The 18,998-nt window shown below is 39.6% G+C and overlaps 1 protein-coding gene across 1 annotated transcript in view; it reads right to left on the reverse strand.

Moving 5' to 3' along the window:
• LOC131191237 (protein FAM240B-like) overlaps nucleotides 1-17,730 on the reverse strand; it is a 39,148-nt gene extending 21,418 nt beyond the window's left edge. The window contains exon 1 of the mRNA XM_058169161.1: nucleotides 17,633-17,730. Within this exon, the coding sequence (XP_058025144.1) occupies nucleotides 17,633-17,662 (30 nt within the window). The 5' untranslated portion in view covers nucleotides 17,663-17,730. The remainder of the gene's footprint in view (nucleotides 1-17,632) is intronic.
• Between the last annotated feature and the right edge of the window lie 1,268 nt (nucleotides 17,731-18,998).

An 18,998-nucleotide genomic window follows, 5' to 3' on the forward strand; every position in this document is an offset into this window, starting at 1 on the left:
TTTTATTCACCTAATTGTTTTCCAATAACTTATCTGAGATGACTAATGCATTATCATGGGTGAGATCCAAGCAGAAGAAGAACATCATGGCTTCAAAACCTAAGGAACTTGTTTGGACAAAACTTAGAAGCACTTTTTCATGCAGCTGTTGACAAAAATAGGATTGCCAACATGATCGCCAACATCCGATGACGGATATGGCACAAGAACAACAAGAAGAATCAACATCACATATGAGTAGAAAGGGGTGAGGCTTTGGTTGCACTATTGTAATTTCCATCTTGACATTTTAAATCCACCTCAACCTTCTACTACTAGATAAAATCTTTTGCAAGTATATTTTATGGTACTCATTGTACAGTTTTTACATATTCGGGAGTGATCAGGTATACATTTGTAAAATAAATGATTGAATAAGAACTCTCTTACATTAGGTACAAATTCTGCACATACTAAACTAGTGTTCTCATAGTGAGAAACTGACCAGCCTGGTATACAGTTCTGAGAAACTTAGTTATTCCAAGCCACCTTTTAAAATGCATTACATTTTCTTCAATTCCATCTTCTTACGTAGCTATGTAATAGCTCAGCCTGACCATCTGCAAGACTGCTGCTCCCATTACAAATCTGTCTGACTGTTAAAATCTGCCCTACTTAAAATGCTCTGGCTGTCAGCAACCTGTTCATGTGGCCTATAGAAAAGGCTTAGTCCTTTTCTATAGTCCTTAGACTGAGATGCATTCTATTTTTTTAAGAGACCCCCACGTCTCTTTTGACAGCTTTTGATTGATTGCAAATTAACATTTGCACTGATATTAATTCATGTTTTAATGTCAAATTTCAGAAGAAATGTGAGAAAGAGAGAGAGAGAGAGAAAGAAAGAAAAAGAAAGTTGAGTTGCTAGTGAAAAAATTCAGTACGTTTATGAAGGCCAAAAGTCAATCTTAATCTTAGTTGCCATTAAATTTTATCTGCTCTGTCTTCCCCAGCCTGATTCCCTCCAAATGTGCTGAACAACAGGTGTCTATCAAAAGAAATGTCAAAAAATCACAGACTTCCTATGTCATGTGTAATTGAGCACTCATTAGATGAGTGGTCTCCAACCTTGGCAACTTTAAGACTTGTGGACTTCAACTCCCAGAATTCCTCAACCAGCAAAGCTGGGAGTTGAAGTCCACAAATCTTAAAGTTGCCAAGGTTGGAGACCCCTGCATTAGACTATAAACAAGGGCGCACTAAAGCAGAACTAAAAAGCTGCCTACTTACATTAATGCTGTGTTCTTGAATGTCATTTTCTCATGGCATTCTTGTCATAAATTTGATATTCAACAAGTCAAGGCTTGTTTGAGTTATGGTAGGCAAATCCCAAAGGATCTATTAAATTTGTACCACTGTAACTTTATGACTACAGGGACACGGTGGCTCAGAGGCTAGGACGTTGAGCTTGTTGATCGAAAGGTCGGCAGCTCAGCAGTTCGAATCCCTAGTGCTGCCGTGTAACGGGGTGAGCTCCTGTTACTTGTCCCAGCTTCTGCCAACCTAGCAGTTTCGAAAGCACATAAAAATACAAGTAGAAAAAATAGGGACCACCTTTGGTGGGAAGGTAACAGCGTTCCGTGCACCTTTGGTGTTGAGTCATGCCGGCTACATGACCATGGAGACGTCTTCGGACAGCGCTCGCTCTTCGGCTTTGAAACGGAGATGAGCACTGCCCCCTAGAGTCGGCAACGACTAGCACATATGTGCGAGGGAAACCTTTACCTTTACCTAACTTTATGACTTCTTGAAAACTTCATACATACAACATCTCTTAATCCAAAATATTGAGATCAGTAATCGCACCTTGAGTTTCTTTTGCTATATATGTACTGCCTAGAGATTTACTGCCCTTATTATCTATCCTTTTATTCTCATATAGCTCTTGAATTAGGGTCCTTAGGGGAAAGAGGGGATGACCAAAATGGATGTCATGACATCACAGTTCAAATCCTGTGACTTTCATACTAGCATCAGCCAACAGGGTGCAAGTATGAAAGGCTTTGGTTTGTGTTTAAATGCTGTCATTTCTTGTCATTATGGTTTGTACTGGATACCCATGTCTATGACTCAAAGAACTAGAACACAGTGGTAAAAAAATGCAATAAAATAAATCAGCATAACAGTTTAGTTATAGCAAAGCAAAGCAGAGAAACCCATTCCAAATGGCAGCTAGGTTAAAATTTATAAAAACTGAGGCATAAATAAAATGCAGATATCTAAAAGACATTGCAATAATTTTTGAAATAATTGACATAGTGTTCATGGGGAAGGAAAGATATTTAGAACTTTTTCTGGGGGCTAAATCAGCTATCCACTAAAGGCTAAGTCAGCAGAAAACTCTAGGGATGTGACATTTAATGTTCCCATTCCAATCTTTAATATGCTTTTGTGGTTTTGGGTTTAGAACTAGTAATAGCATTTAGACTTATATACTTCCCCATAGCACTTCATAGCCCTGTTTATACAGTTAGTGTATTGCCCCCAACAATCTGGGTCCTCATTTCGGAAGGATGGAAAGCTGAGTCAACCATGAGAAATATATGCAATCAAATAAAAATTGAATGTACCAATTACCACACCAAGCAAGAAGAAGACCTCTTGCACACAAATTCCAATCGTTCTTTTTATAATTTTATGAACAACAAACTTAAAGACTCGAGATCCATCCCACCACTAAAAGTTTCTAATGACAAAGAATATAATGAAACAGTTAAAGCAAACCTCTTCAACACATTCTTTGGCACAGTCTTTGTTAACAGTAATGACTTATACCCGACATTCCCCAATCGTACCAACAATGAGTACAACAACCTAACACACATAGATTTCACAGAAGATAATGTTGAAAAAGCTCTTCGCAAACTGAAACCATCCCTATCTATTGGACCAGATGGACTACGTGCATACATCTTAAAAAAGATTTCCACTAATATAGCAGAACCCCTAAGCATAATTTTTGAAAAAGCTTTCACAACCAGTTCCCTTCCCAGACTTTAGTCACTTGCCATGGTCATCCCTAGCTTCAAAAAAGGAGACCCCAGCCTAGTTGAAAATTACAGACCTATCTCTCTTTGCTGTGTCACCTGCAAAGTAATGGAATCTATCATCAATTAATCCATTACCCTCCATCTAGAAACAAACAACCTACTCTCTAATAAACAATTTGGTTTCAGAAAACATTTATCATGTAATTTACAACTTCTTCACTGCTAAAACATATGGACTACAAATCTTGATCAGGGCAAAGCAATAAATGCAATCTACATAGACTTCTGTAAAGCTTTCGACTCAGTAGTATATGATAAACTTCTCCTAAAACTAAAATCCTATGGTACCTCAGGACCCCTCCACAATTGGATAACTGCTTTCCTATCAAACAGACAACAAGTGGTCAAAATTGACAATGCTCTATCAAATCCTGTTCCTGTTAAAAGTGGCGTTCCCCAAGGCAGCGTTCTTGGACCAACACTCTTCATATTATACATTAATGATCTCTGTGACCATATTACAAGTAATTGTGTTCTCTTTGCTGACGATGTCAAACTATTTAACACCACCAACAATACAGCTATCCTCCAAAAAGACCTTGACTTTGTGTCAGAATGGTCAAAAACTTGGCAACTCCAAATCTCAACCAGCAAATGCTCAGTCTTACATATTGGAAAAAAGAACCAAAACACTAACTACAAGCTTGATGGACATTACCTTACTGATGACCCCCACCCTATTAAAGATCTTGGCGTTTTCATATCAAATGATCTAAGTGCCAAAGCCCACTGTAACTACATCGCAAAAAAGGCCTTAAAAGTTGTAAACCTAATCTTGCGTAGCTTCTTCTCCAAAAACACTACACTACTAACCAGAGCATATAAAACATTTGCTAGACCAATTCTTGAATACAGCTCGACCGTTTGGAACCCATACCACATTTCTGACATCAATACAATTGAACGTGTCCAGAAATATTTTACAAGAAGAGTTTCCACTCCTCTGAATACAACAAAATACCTTATGCCATCAGACTTGAAATCCTGGGTTTAGAAAATTTAGAACTACGCCGCCTTCGACATGACCTGAGTTTAACTTTTAGAATCATCTATTACAATGTCCTTCCTGTCAAAGACTACTTCAGCTTCAATTGCAACAATACATGAGCACACAATAGATTTAAGCTTAATGTTAACCGCTCCAATCTTGATTGCAGAAAATATGACTTCAGTAACAGAGTTGTTAATGCTTGGAATACACTACCTGACTCTGTGGTCTCTTCCCAAAATCCCCAAAGCTTCAACCAAAAACTGTCTACTATTGACGTCACCCCATTCCTAAGAGGTCTGTAAGGGGCGTGCCTACCGTTCCTCTCCTATTGTTTCCTTTCGTTATATTCAATTAATATAGTTATTACATACTCATACTCATATATATGCTTATATATTGTATAATTATTTCATGCTTTATGCTTATATATACTGTGTGACAAAATAAATAAATAAAAATAAAAAATAAATGAGACAGTCAGGATAAAAGAGCTGATAGTTAGTAGAGTCAGCCTGCAGTGCAAAACCATGGTGCAGTTTGAAACCATTAACAATAACAACTTTGATAACATCTTGTGGGTAAGCCTGACCACCTCTACTTCTTTAACATCTGCATAGTAAAAGACATTTCACAGGCGAACTAGGATCAGAAGAAAGCAATGTCATGGGAAGTTGATAGAAAAAAGATGATGCCAGGCCCTGCTTGTGCTGTGGTTAAATGCAAGTTGGGAAGACCAGTGGGGGAAAATAAATCTGGTAATCAATATATCGAAGAAACACATAAAAGGGGGATTAAAAGACTTTATGGTGCTGTACTATCTCAGAACAGTTCTGGAAATACTACTTTTTCGAAATACCTGAGTTTCTGAACATGCCTGGAGGAAGTGCTGCTATGTTCATGTCCATCCCATTTCAACATTTCATAAAGGACTGTTGAGAGCTTTCGTGGAAACAAAGTGTTGAATTATCTAAGCCAGGGATGTCCAATCTTGCCAACTTTAAGACCTGTGGCTGGCTGGGAAATTCTGGGAGTTGAAGTCCAAAAACCTTAAAGTTGCCAAGTTTGGACACCCCTGATCTTAACTATTGATTGGGCTAAGACAGGGGTCTGCAAACTTGGCTCTTTTGAGACTTGTGGACTTCAACTCCCAGAGTTCCTCAGCCAGCAGACCCCTGGGCTAAGAGGAGCCGTTGTTATCATCTTATGAGGTTGAACATTAAAATAAGAGGTGAAATGTCAAATAAAACATAATGTTGAAACAACCACATCCACAGATATTTCATGGATATAAGAGCTACATGGAGTCTATAAATGGAATCAGCATGCAACTGGTTTACTGTCACCAAGTCCAAGTATCATAAGTGCCTATATAATACTATTCCCATCAACTTCTGTAATATTAATACGCTGTCTAACCATGCAGTATTAAACCTTTGCCAGTGCAAGGTGTCGTTTAGGTACAGCTTTATGGTGGTTCGAATCCCTAATGCCGCATGAGCTCCTGTTACTTGTTTCAGCTTCTGCCAACCCAGCAGTTTGAAAGCACGTAAAAAATGCAAGTACAAGAATAGGGACCACCTTTGGTGGGAAGGTAACAGTGTTCTGTGCGCCTTTGCCGTTTAGTCATGCTGGCCACATGACCATGGAGACATCTTCAGACAGCGCTGGCTCTTTGGCTTAGAAACGGAGATGAGCACCACCCCCTAGTGTCGGGAATGACTAACACATATTTACCTTTACCTTATCCTATTATCTTTTCATGTTCAGATCTGTGCGGGTAGATTGGCTGAATTTAAATGACAATGTACTTGTCATTTCTGACAATTGGAGGAAAATATATCAAATGGGTTATTAAATCTATGTATCCAACAGCAGTCCCTTGTTCTGCTGTGCAATTAATATCATTAAAAAAAATGGGAAAGAAAATTATGCACCTGAGGAAAAAGTGGCAGTTGTCAAAATAAGCACATTCTGTTTATTACTTTAAATATAACTATTTAAATGTATTAAGTACATATATTGTTACATATTATATGCAGTAGAATCCCGGATGGGAGATTCCATAGAAGATTGTGGAGAATAAGAAGTACTTCCAGGTTTAGATAGACAAGCAGGTACCAGCTAATCAATCAGATGTTGTGATAGTAGACAAAGTCAGTGGTTGTGATAGATGTAGCAGGGCCAAATGATAGCAACAACAGGAATAAGTATGACAACCAGGAGAAATTATGAAGGAAGAACTAAAGAGGATAACAATGTTAACCGCTTTAATCTAGATTGCAGAAAATATGACTTCTGTAACAGAATCATCAGTGCTTGGAATACTTTACCTGACTCTGTGGTCTCTTCCCATAATCCTAAAAGCTTTAACCAAAAACTTTCTACTATTGACTTCACCCCATTCCTAAGAGGACCATAAGTGGCGTGCATAAGCGCACAAACGTGCCTACCGTTCCTGTCCTATTGTTTTTCTTTTCTTCTTCCTATATATATATATATGCTCATACCTCCTAATATTTACTCATATATATGTTTATATGCTATATAATCTTTTTGTATGATGTTGTGACAAATAAATAAATAAATATAGAAAGTAAAGATCAGATACCTCTTGGGGATCTGACTCTTAAATTGGGAGATTGGCTCCAATAGATCCCAAGAACAAAGTGTCAAGGTATGATGGAATATGTCCCTAATTCTTCTTCTTGATCATACTTAGAGAAAGGAGTTTTTTTTTTAAAAGGAGGAATGTACCCTGCTCTTTTCTTTCTGTTGCAAAACTAAGTGGCTTTAACAAAAAAACAAACAAAAAAAACCTCAAGCTACTTCATACCTCTCCAAAAAGCAGCTGATCATATAGAAAATGAAGATAAAAGGAATGTTTTTGCTGTTCTAATTTCTTAGATCTCTCTTCTTCATCTTGTCTTTCCTCAATTTCAACAAATAAAACCAGTCAAATGCAATTTGGGTATGCCCTATAGATCAAATGAGATATGATGAGCAAAGCTCATATTTACTGAAGATTCTGGACATACGAGAAAGTTGGCATGGAAAACTATACATATTTTAACTCTTTATTAAGAGTCAAGAAGTCACACTATACAGTTTAGTGTCTCTTTCTTTGAAACCTGCTCCTAATTTACACTTCCCACAGATGCAAAATAGATGCACTGCCAGCTTGGCTGTGATTTAATGCCTGAGAACAACAGCTGAAAGAAACTGACATATTTCTTGGCTGTACTCTCTGATCATATGATTCCTGCTCAAAACTAATTCTTAATTGTTCAGCACAGTGTTATATCCTACTCTGTCTCCATCCACTTTCTTTTTTTTTCTTTGTTCTCTTTCTCAAAGGAAAGATGAGCGATTGCCAACTTTCCAGGTTCAAGGATTTTCTAGATACTTCTCAGTGAAATTTCCAATGAAGTACAGCTTCAAATATGCTCTTGTGATCCTGGCTGATAATACAGATCTGAAGGTCAATAGAATAAATGATATCTTGTTTATCCCGTAAAATCTGCTGGCAGTTTTGGATCCTATTATTTAGGAAGCATTTGTTCATAGATCGTAGCTAGATGTAACTGGATTGTTTAACTGAAATCTCAAATGACCAAGCTATATGTTTGCTCATCTTTTCTCAGCATATATTCTGTATAATTTCTTTTGTCTTTTATGCTGGTCTGTTGTTCAAAATTAAGCACAAAATTAGAATTTTCAATGTTGGATTGAGAGGATGTTCTAAGTCCATGATTACGAACCTATGGCATGCATGCCAGAAGTGGCAAGTAGTGCCCTCTCTGTGAGTACGCAAACTGTCACCCCAGTTCAGCTGTGCCATGCATGCGTGTGGTCCTCCCGCCAGCCAGGTGGTCTTCAAGTTTCTGCCGCACATGCGGGGGAGCTGGGCCAATGCGGGGGCCACACACACATGCACGGGGATGGGGCGCATACATGGGGGTTGCACACACATTGCAAATTGAGGATTACCTGTATATACTTAAATCTTATTGTCATAGATGCCACAATGGAATTAATCCAATTAAGAATCCTGCTACATCCTTTGTTTTAAATTAAATGCACTGGATGGATGTTGTGGCTAATATTCTATCGCTTAGTATTGAGGTGCAACTGAAAGAAAAGTTGAGAATATTGAACCAAGATTGCATTATTTTCTTTTGTGGAAGATCCTAGTTTTCAGCATTTGAATTAAAAGGGAATTAGGTGGGTTTTCGGGGGATAGTGATATTATATTTTAATCTTATATATCATATATTTTTTCTATCGCAAGCTGATGCAATTCAGTCTTAATTCTACTGTTAGAAGTCCACAGAGTATTTTTAAAACTAAATTAATCAGCTGGCGAAACCTATTTAGAAAATGTAGTCTTGCTTTTTAAATGTTGAATATTTAAAATACTTCGTAAGTTTATAATGCTCCTACATTTTAACCAAGTCAATTTAACCAACTCAAAACAAATAAGCTGTGCTACCAAATTAGGATTATAAAAGTATTTGTCAGCAATACAAAAATAAGAGCAATATGTAGAAATAACACACCATCCCCATTTAAACCACTTAAATTTTATATTTTATATACCTCTTAAATATCTGTAAATTAAATCCTGGTTTTGCTGTTAGTTTCATAGATTTACACTAATTTTTTTTATTCGTATTAATTACAAATCTTTCCTTGGTCTCTTTGGTTGCTATTCAAATACAGAACTGCATACCTGTTTTTAATTTTGTTTTACAGAAATGCTGAAGGTCAGAAATCAGACCAGACAGATTTTTCAGCTGACTGCAAGATGTATATATATTTTGAAGGTATAGGAGTTATACAGTCACTTGGTGTATATTGGAACAATCATCTTGCCTTTCAGATAAACAGATGAAACAAGAAGCTGGTGAAGAAAACATTTTATGAATGTGTATAATGGCATCTAGACTTCTCCTAAAGCAAATCAGTTCTGACAAAGAATGGACAGAAATGAAGCTGAAGCTCAGATGCTTTAGCCACCACATGAGAAGAGAGGATTCATTGGAAAAGACCCTGATGTTGGGAGAGATGAAAGGTAAAAGCAGAAAGGGAGGGCAGAGGATGAGATAATTAGATAGTATTTGTTCTGTCCCCCCCACCTCAGTCCGGGAAACACGTGAACTGCCTCAATTAGCCAGCAATGTAGTCCACAGCAGCTATCAGCTCTGGCAGCAAACTAGTGATCGTCTGCCAAAGTTTCCTTTATCTTACCAGATGCCGGCGTCACAGAAGCTCATTACTGGAGCTCGTTACCAGGAAGTCAGGAACAAACAACAATTCAGGCCAAATGCTCAGTCAAATAGTTCAGCTCAAGTTTTCTCCAGTCAATTCGTTTGTCCATCACGAAGTAGTAGAGCAGCCCCACTTGCTTTTATACCCTGTGGGGTGTGACTCCGTGACTCAGCACATTCTAGGCCTGCCCCACCCCCTTTTTTGTTGTTCCTGCCTCTCTGTTGTGTCTCCTTCCCCACTTCGGAGCAACAAGCTGGCCTTCAGCCAGTGGATTCACAGCTCTTATCAGTCCTGGCAGAGAAATCGCAGCTGTCTGCCAAAGTTCAAACAAATGATTCACAGAGTAAGACTTTCAGCTCTCTTTGAAACGGTTCAGCTAATTTTTGCTTCCCATGAAATGAGAGCAGTCCCAAAGCCCCACAGTTCCCTTTGATGACGCCACCCTTCTAATCTTCTGAAGTGCGGGTTGATCCAAGCTTGATTATTATTATTGTCAGCTGGGTCTGAAGGCGTAGCCGGGCGAAGGGAGGAATCAGGGGATGACGGCCTCATTACGTCCTCCGACTGGTCTGGTTCTTGCTCCTGGAGCCGGGCCAAAGGAATCGGTGCTCCCAAGGTAAGCCTTACCGGCCCTTCCCCCTCACTCTCGGAGTCACTTTAGGGCATGGGGCCAGGTTCAGGGGCTGGAATCACAACACTCTCTTGTCTACGAAACCTGGGATCTAACCAGGACTGATTGTCCACAGCTGGGTCTGGAAGCATTGCCTGGGCGGGGGGGAGATACAGGAGACAGAGGCCTTGTCACCTCCTCCACCTGGCCTGCCTCTGGCTCCTGGAGCTGAGCCAGAGAGGCTGGCCCTGCGGAGGGGAGCCCTGACAGCCCTTCCCCCTCATTCTCTGAGTCACTCTCTGGCAGGGGGCCAGGCCCGGGGGGGGGGGCTGGAGCCACAACAGTATTATTGACACAGTGGGCATGAGTTTGGGTAGTCTCTGGGAAACAGTGGATTGTCTGGCATTCTGTAGTTCGTAGGGTTGTGGAGAGTCATGACTTATCAACTGAACCACAACAATCTAGTATTCATTGCTTGGCCATTGAGGAGGACAAAGACTGAATTAGAGGGAGCAGAATGGACACTATTGGTGAAATTAATCCTTCCCCCTCACTGCAAGCTACATATCTGGCACACATTTGTCTCAAAGGGATTGGGGAATTCTCCAGAGCATTTGTTTTTTAGTAGATATGCTGAGAAAGAAGAACAAAGAGACTTTATGCATAATTAGAAGTGCTGAAATGACATAACATGCAGATGTAGGTTTCACCAGGTTCTGACCAGTTCTGGAGAACTGGTAGTGGAAATTTTGAGTAGTTCAGAGAACTGGTAGTAAAAATTCTGACTGATCCTGCCCCCATCTATTCTCTGCCTCCCGAGTCCCAGCTGATCAGGAGGAAATGGGGATTTTGCAGTATCCTTCCCCTGGATTGGGGAGGGAATGGAGATTTATAGTATCCTTCCCCCGGATTGTGAAGGGAATTGAGATTTTACAGTATCCTTCCCCAGCCACGCCCACCAAGCCATGCCATGCCCACCAAACCACACCCACAGAACTGTTAGTAAAAAAAATTTGAAACTCACCACTGATAAGATGTTCCTTAATGTCTTCTTGATATTCTCCTGATATTCATTCTAAATGGTGTTGCTGCACTTGGGACTTGAACTAACGAGGGAGAATTCTGGGAGTTGAAGTTCACAGGTCTTAAAGTTACAAAGTTTGGACGCCCCTGGGCTAGATGTTAAGGTGTCATTTTTTCCCCCAGCCAGTTTTCTGAAAATCTGTGCAACTGCAATTGCAATCTCAGTGTGTGAAGTGGTGCCATCTACACATTTTCTTTGATTGACAAAATTCCATACATACAAAAATGCCCACATATTGTACTTTAGAAAATTGAAAGCACATCAGAATAAAGGGTACAATTAGAAGGATAAAGATAAAATTCTCCATTGTGCTATTTTCTCTTCTCCACCATGCAGATATTTAAGAAATGTCTACCATGGTCACACCACCCCCAGAATTTGAAACATTCTGCCCAGCAAAGTGTTGGCACCAGTGTTACTGATTTTTCAACTTAATAAAGACATGTTATTCTCTCAATATATTCATGCGTTAATTTTAAGTGCATTGAAATGGGACTATTGCTTTTATTGTTTGTGTGACCGTATCATTCAAACAATGTGTTTATCTTATTACACGTTTTAATTATTTAAGTGTTAATATATTTTAATCCACATAGGGTAAAAATTGAGTGTGAAGGGTGGTATACAAAAATTAACTTGTTAAAGCACATCAAAGAAAAGAAAGGAAGATCCCTGGGTGGAGCAATACAAGAAAAGTCAAGAAAACAATTGAAATTGGACACACCCAGTGGTGGGTTGCTCCTGGTTTGCACCAGTTCGGGAGAACCAGTAGTAATGGTAGTAGGAGGCTTCGCCCATCCACTCGGAAGTCATCAAATATGCTATGTGCATGCGCGAGCAAAGCGGTAGTAAAAATAAGTAAAAGCCACCACTGGACACACTATTTAGATCAAGGGTCTCCAACTCCTGGTCTGCGACCCAGTACCAGTCCATGGCCCGTTAGTAAGCGGGCCATAAGTGGAATGCAAGCGTGCAAAACTGTCTCCTCTCCCCCCACCTGCCACCGCTGCCAGTCTCTGAAGTCAGAAAGGTTGGGGACCACTGATTTTTAGAGGACCTCTTTTGCTGCTGTTGATAGTTCCAGTCGTAGGAAGACAGAGCTTATTCAGTCAGCCAACTGGTAGCAATGTAGTCCTTTCACATGGGAATAATATTACCCCAGTATTGTACACCAGTTAGCAGCATAAATACTCCATTTGACACTTCTCAAATTCTTCAAGGGAATCCTCATGTAGATTGCATGATAAAGATTTTTCTTTGCCTGTATTAAATAGGTTTGGCTTTCTTCCAGAGCTAATTGGAGGGATGGAGGAAGGGAAGGAGGGAGGAAAGGAAGGGAGGGAGGGAGGGAGAAATCCATGTTCTACTTATGTTACTATTTACCTAGTTTGCCCCAAATGTGTTTGCACATTATTCATAAATTTGTGGTGTTTTCCTGTGACAGCACTCAAAAATTACAGTTGTGTTGTCATAATGTCTCATCACAGTTAAAGCTGCAGTATCCTGTATTGTAGCATTCCACTGCTGTAAATTTTGGAGGATTACGAATTGAAGTATTTATGGGTCGGCAGAACCAAGAACATTACAGCAAAGTTAAAAGAATCCTTTTCATCAGATTTATAATAACAAAAAGATACTGAACAGATACTAAAGACAGGCTTTCCTTGGTATCAGTGATTAGACCACAGTTATTTACAACATGATTTCTCTTGAGATCTAGAATGGCACTGAGTTTCACAGAGAAAGCCCATTTGTACCTTTGCTTTAACTCAATAACTTAGATTAATGAGATCTTTTTAATATTTTTTCCAACATTATAAAGTTCAGTCAGCATAAGATATGAATAAGCTTTCCTTTAAATCAGTGTATGCTAATTTAGGAACTGATGAATGTAGTTGAAACCTTGCCCTGTGCTTGCTTGAAGATGAAAAGAGATATGGCATGAAACGGACCTTTGCCAGCAAGGGTTTTTTTTTTTTTGTAAACAAGGGTATATCAAGCCTTAGAAGTCTTTGTTAAAATGCCTTTGATGTGAACTGCCCTTGGAACAGAAAACCAGATGTGAAATGGAACATATAAGAACATCATCTTTACTAAAAAGCTGAAGTCTTAACTATTAGATTGATGCACAAATACCCACATTTGCTAACAATATTGCGTAGGAAATACCAGGTATTGATAGATCTTTCATTATTGTTAATTTTAAGGAGGGGTGTTCATCAGATGAACTTTGATGAGCAGAAACTAACATATGAATTACAGAGGTCTTCATTTGGTGAGCTATTTTATCTATTTTCTGAATAGATCTGAACCCCCTTTTCTCCATTTATTTATATTTATCTCTTGTCTTTCTTCTCAATTCATCTATATTTTACTCCTTTCACCTATTTTTCCCAAAACAGGTATCCTAAGGGGTAAGTGGGTCTGAAAGAGACTAGGTGGCCAAGTCACTCAATGAGCTTCCATGACTGATGGTAGATCTAAATCTGAGTTTCTCCAGCCATAGGCTGATACCTTAACTTCTACATGGGAGGGAGTATCTAGGTTAGTATTATTCTTATTTATTTTGGTCTCCTCCCCTATTTTAGAATATACAAATTCTATAGTGGTAAATTCTTTTATGTGCCTATTATGCTATTTATTCTTGACTTTTTTCCCCATGACAAAAATGGAATCTGTATACTTGCTTTCAGTTTCTTAACACAGTATACAGTATAGTAATCCAGATAATCATCCATACATGTGTGACAGTGGTGGGTTGCCCCCGGTTTGCACCGGTTCTATAGAACCGGTAGTAAAACCGGTGGGAGGCTCCGCCCACTGACCTGAAAGTCATCAAAAGCAATCTGTGCATGTGGACATGATGTGAACCGGTAGTAAAGGTAAATAGAATCCACCCCTGGTGTGTGACACTACAGATAGTTCTTGACTTTCAACAGATCATTTAGTGACCGCTCAAAGTTACAATGGAACTGAAAAATATACTTACTTCAGTTTTACATGTTATAAGCTTAACCAGGCATAATGTGGGAATCGTGGAAGTTTTGTGATATGAACTAAGAATGTTCGCTAGAACCGTGAAAATTGACACCGCTTTTTATTATCCAGAATTCTTGAGGGCCAAGCAGGAATCTTGTATTGCCGTGCAGTGATATAATTGATCACATCAAAATTTTCTTTTTTGCATGTAATTTATTAATGTGCTCATGCACTTAGACACATTAGTAATCAGGGCAATGGAGAAATATATAAAATAGTGGTAAACTGTGAATTACTAATAGCAGATGTTGGGTGAAGAAGGAGCTAAAATTCTATAGGCTAAACCCGAAGGAAGGGAGAGCAGAAAGAATGGTACATATGGTGCCTATTTTTAATCTGAATTGAAAGTCTTAAGTGAGGGGGTATACTCAAAGGGAAACCCTGAGGAAATGGCTTGAAAGACAGTGTCTAGGAACCTGAAAAAAGGGGATGTATGTATCACTGATGTTTTTATATGTGTCATTTCACACTTTTTTTGCTACTGGGCATCTTTTCACAAAAGGGATTGGGGATTTGTGCATCTGTCAAGGCAGATATGAGAACAGACTGATCTTTTACAAAGATGAGAGAGAGAGGGGGGGGGATCAATCAATTAAGAGGAATAGCTTCTAGGAAGTTAGCTTCTTTTAAAATTAAGGAAAGAAAGTCAAACATTTATGCAAGATCAAAGTTGCAAATTTGCATTTTAAAGCCAAACATTCATACTAATGCAAGGTTTTTTTTAAAATGTTTGATAGATAAAGATAAAATAGTCAAAAAGAAAAAGAAAGAAAATGTATCACTATACAAGAAAAAGGGAGAAAAATAAAAATAAAACATTATAAAGAAACATCTTGGGTACAAAAATTATACTTTTCACTATCATTGTGTTCCAATTGATATTTGTAGTTAAAACATTTATAACCTTTAGGAATTGTCTCTGATTTCTGTTTCATCTCTTCCTGTCATGGAAATTTTCCTCTAAAGTATCTAAATTTGCCTTCTGTCATGTCTCCTTTTAGAGTCAGTTTGGTTGGTAAGGCACCAGGCTAAAAACCAAGAGTCAGTTTGGTTGGTAAGGCACCAGGCTAAAAACCAGGAGACTGTGAGTTCTAGACTCCCCTTAGGTACAAAACCATCTGAGTGATGACTGGTGAGTTAATGTCTGTCAGCCCAAGGAAAGAGGCAACGGCAAAATCTTCCAAAATCTTAAGAAAACTGTAGGGACTTGTTATTTTTTTAAAAAACTCAGCAGTATTTAGCAGGATGCTAATATGATGCTTTACCTCTTATTGAAGAGAAAAGTACATTATTTCTTGATTGTACCTGCTGCCCTGAGTTCTTAGCATTCAACATTATTAATTATAAATTATTATTTGAATCTTATTATACTAGGAGTTTCCACTAATTTTGTAGACACTGGTTGATTGTGCCTGAGCTAATAATTCTCTTTTGTGGTTATGTTAATCACACATAAAATTCCCATTGGAGTTATGTATGGAATTGGTATAAGGAAAAAAAGTCCAAATCCAAGGATGTCAGTCCAGCTATAAACTAAGATTGATTCTTCCATAAGAATACTAAATTGGTGTTCGGAAAGCAGTCTCAACAACAGCTAATGGTTGTGGGGTAAATTGTACTATGGAGCAACAGAGAGATGTCCTTTCTCCTTTGCTTCATTGTGCAGCTTTTCCTTCCACTGCTCAACTACCAATGAGGCTGATTAGGATCTTCAAGATGGAGACTAGCTTGCAAACCTGTTGGATTCTGTGGCTTTGGTTGCAGCTCTTTCTGTCCTGTTTCAGTCCATGTGCAAGACATACATGGGAATTTTCAGGACTTTATTGGCAGTCCAAATCCTTAATATTACTCCCCAGGTCCAGTGCAAAATTCTATTGAGTTCAGCACTGCTGAGTCTAGGCATAGAGTTACCAAGTCCAATAGCAAAGGCAAAAGTCAACAACATTCACATGTGGTAACTAACCAAGATATGAGTCCAGAAGGAAACAAATATGTCTGAGGGTCCAAATACATGATCCAACACAGCATGAGTCCATAGTCAAGGAAACTGAAGTCACAAAGCTAAAGTATCCATGCAGCAGGAGAGTTGGCAGTTTCCAACAACCCTCTTCTCCACTCATCAGACTAAATAGGTGTTTGCTGGTGTAGCAATAGCAATAGCACTTAGACTTATATACCGCTGCACAGTTCTTTACAGCCTTCTCTAAGCAGCTTACAGTGTCAGCATATTGCCCTCAACAATCCTCATTTTACCGATCTCGGAAGGATGGAAGGCTGAGTCAATCTTGAGCCGGTTAGAACTGAACTGCCGAACTGCTGGCAGCTGGCAGTCAGCAGAGGTAGCCTGCAGTACTGCATTCCAACCACTGTGCCACCACGCCTCATTAGGAGGGGTGAAGCTGCCTCCTTGCAAGTAGCCTCACCAACATCCATTGTGCCTGCCACTGTTATGCCCTACACATCCATGGATCTGGTGGAGGAGGCAATTCCTCCTCATTTCTGTTGATCGGCTACAGCTGTGTAGCTTCTCCACCCTGTGCTTCCAAGGGGGCCTCTGAATTCTCCAGCTGTAGCTGCACCTCTCCTTTTTTCTTTCCAGTCAGGCATTTGTCCAGTCACTGTTACAGTGACCCTTCCAATATACCTGAGCTCACCATTGCTTTTTTTAAACGTTTTATTTGTTTTATTTATATAACATTCAATTTTCATCAAACAGTGTGTATTCTGGGTATAGCTATGTTTAGACAGTCATATTACACATCTTTTTGCGATAATTCATCTCCATCACATGACTAATTGAATAATAATAATAATGACTAATTTAATAATCACATAACATTAATACGTAATGCTTAACATCATCTTCTTTAACACCTCTCCACTTTACCATTTCCTCTTTTTATGTCTCTTCCTTTCTAACTTCTGTTTCTGTTATCTAGCCATTGATAGAATACGTTCCATATTGTTGGAAGAAATATCCATCTGGGTTCAGTTCCAAGTGGGGACAAAGACACTGGAAACATGGAGGCTGCTTGGAAAGATGGTTTAATGGTGGTCAGGATCACATGGCTTGAGATCCTGAACAGAAAAAAGCTGAGATCCTGTGTGCTCCCTGGTTTTATGCTTTTTCTGAGCTTTGAACTTTCTGGGGCACAGGAAGAGTACCCTGATTGGCTGTCAGACTCCCAGGGGGTGGGGGTCTTAGCTAGCCTTGTAGGTTGTTCCTCAAGCTTGCCTGAGCCTTGCCATGTGGTGAGTTTCAGTTCTATTGTGTTGCAAATGATGGGGGGATTGAGTGAGCTTGGCTGAAGCCTTAATTGCCCATTGACAAAGGTGGGGGGATGGCAGGAAGTTGCTTTGTCTTTGCTTTCTCCATTTCTCATCCAGGGAAATATATTCTGCCTTTTTAAATATTTTCTAAAATATTTCATTCTTCTAGGAGGGGGGTGGGTGCTAAATTCCTACAATATCAAAAAATATTCAATTTCTTCTTTATCCTTAATAGTAAGTGTTAATCTGTCCATTTCTGCACATTCCAATATTTTCTTAATTACCTTCCCCTCAGATGGGAATGACCTCACCATTCCTGACCTGGGGGCTTCAGCAACTTCCCAGCACTCCTCTGCACCCTCTTGGTTCCTGGAGCCGGCTCTTCCTCATCATTCAAGCAGGCATTCATGGAAGCCATCACACCTCCTTTTGTTCCTCTGCTGCTGCACAATAGCAGAGCTAGTTTTGAAAGGACCATGCTTCAAAGCAGAAAGACAATGTCCAGGAAGCTGAAGGAAGTGAGGTCATTTTCTAGGAGGTACCTACAGAATGCTTGCTGAAGCATGTTTGCTTGTATTCACAACGAAATCTTTATTGGGATAAGCAATAGCAATAGAACTTATATACTGCTTCACAGTGATTTACAGCCCTCTCTAAGCGGTTTACAGAGTCAGCATATTGCCTCCAACAATCTGAGTTCTCATTTTACTGACCTCGGAAGGATGGAGGGCTGAGTCAACTTTGAGCCAGTGAGACTCAAAATGCTGAACAGACTTAGCTTGCAATACTGTATTCTAACCACTGTGCCACCTGTTGGAAGAAATATCCATCTGGGTTCAGTTCCAAGTGGGGCCAAAGACACTGGAAACATGGAGACTGCTTGGAAAGATGGTTTAATGGTGGTCAGGATCACATGGCTTCAGTTCCTGAACAGAAAAGGGCTGAGATCCTGTATGCTCCCTGGTTTTATGCTTTTTCTGAGCTTTGAACTTTCTGGGGCACAGGAAGAGTACCCTGATTGGCTGTCAGACTCCCAGGGGGTGGGGGTCTTAGCTAGCTTTGTAGGTTGTCCCTCAAGCTTGCCTGAGCCTTGCCATGTGGTGAGTTTCAGTTCTATTGTGTTGCAAATGATGGGGGGATTGAGTGAGCTTGGCTGAAGCCTTAATTGCCCATTGACAAAGGTGGGGGGATGGCAGGAAGTTGCTTTGTCTTTGCTTTCTCCATTTCTCATCCAGGAAATATATTCTGCCTTTTAAATCTTTTCTAATATATTTGATTCTTGTAGGAGGGGGGTGGGTGCTAAATTCCTACAATATCAAAAAATATTCAATTTCTTCTTTATCCTTAATAGTAAGTGTTAATCTGTCCATTTCTGCACATTCCAATATTTTCTTAATTACCTTCCCCTCAGATGGGAATGACCTCACCATTCCTGACCTGGGGGCTTCAGCAACTTCCCAGCACTCCTCTGCACCCTCTTGGTTCCTGGAGCGGCTCTTCCTCATCATTCAAGCAGGCATTCATGGAAGCCATCACACCTCCTTTTGTTCCTCTGCTGCTGCACAATAGCAGAGCTAGTTTTGAAAGGACCATGCTTCAAAGCAGAAAGACAATGTCCAGGAAGCTGAAGGAAGTGAGGTCATTTTCTAG

The sequence above is a fragment of the Ahaetulla prasina genome, chromosome 2 (genome assembly GCF_028640845.1).
Source record: "Ahaetulla prasina isolate Xishuangbanna chromosome 2, ASM2864084v1, whole genome shotgun sequence".
NCBI classification, from domain to species: domain Eukaryota; kingdom Metazoa; phylum Chordata; class Lepidosauria; order Squamata; family Colubridae; genus Ahaetulla; species Ahaetulla prasina.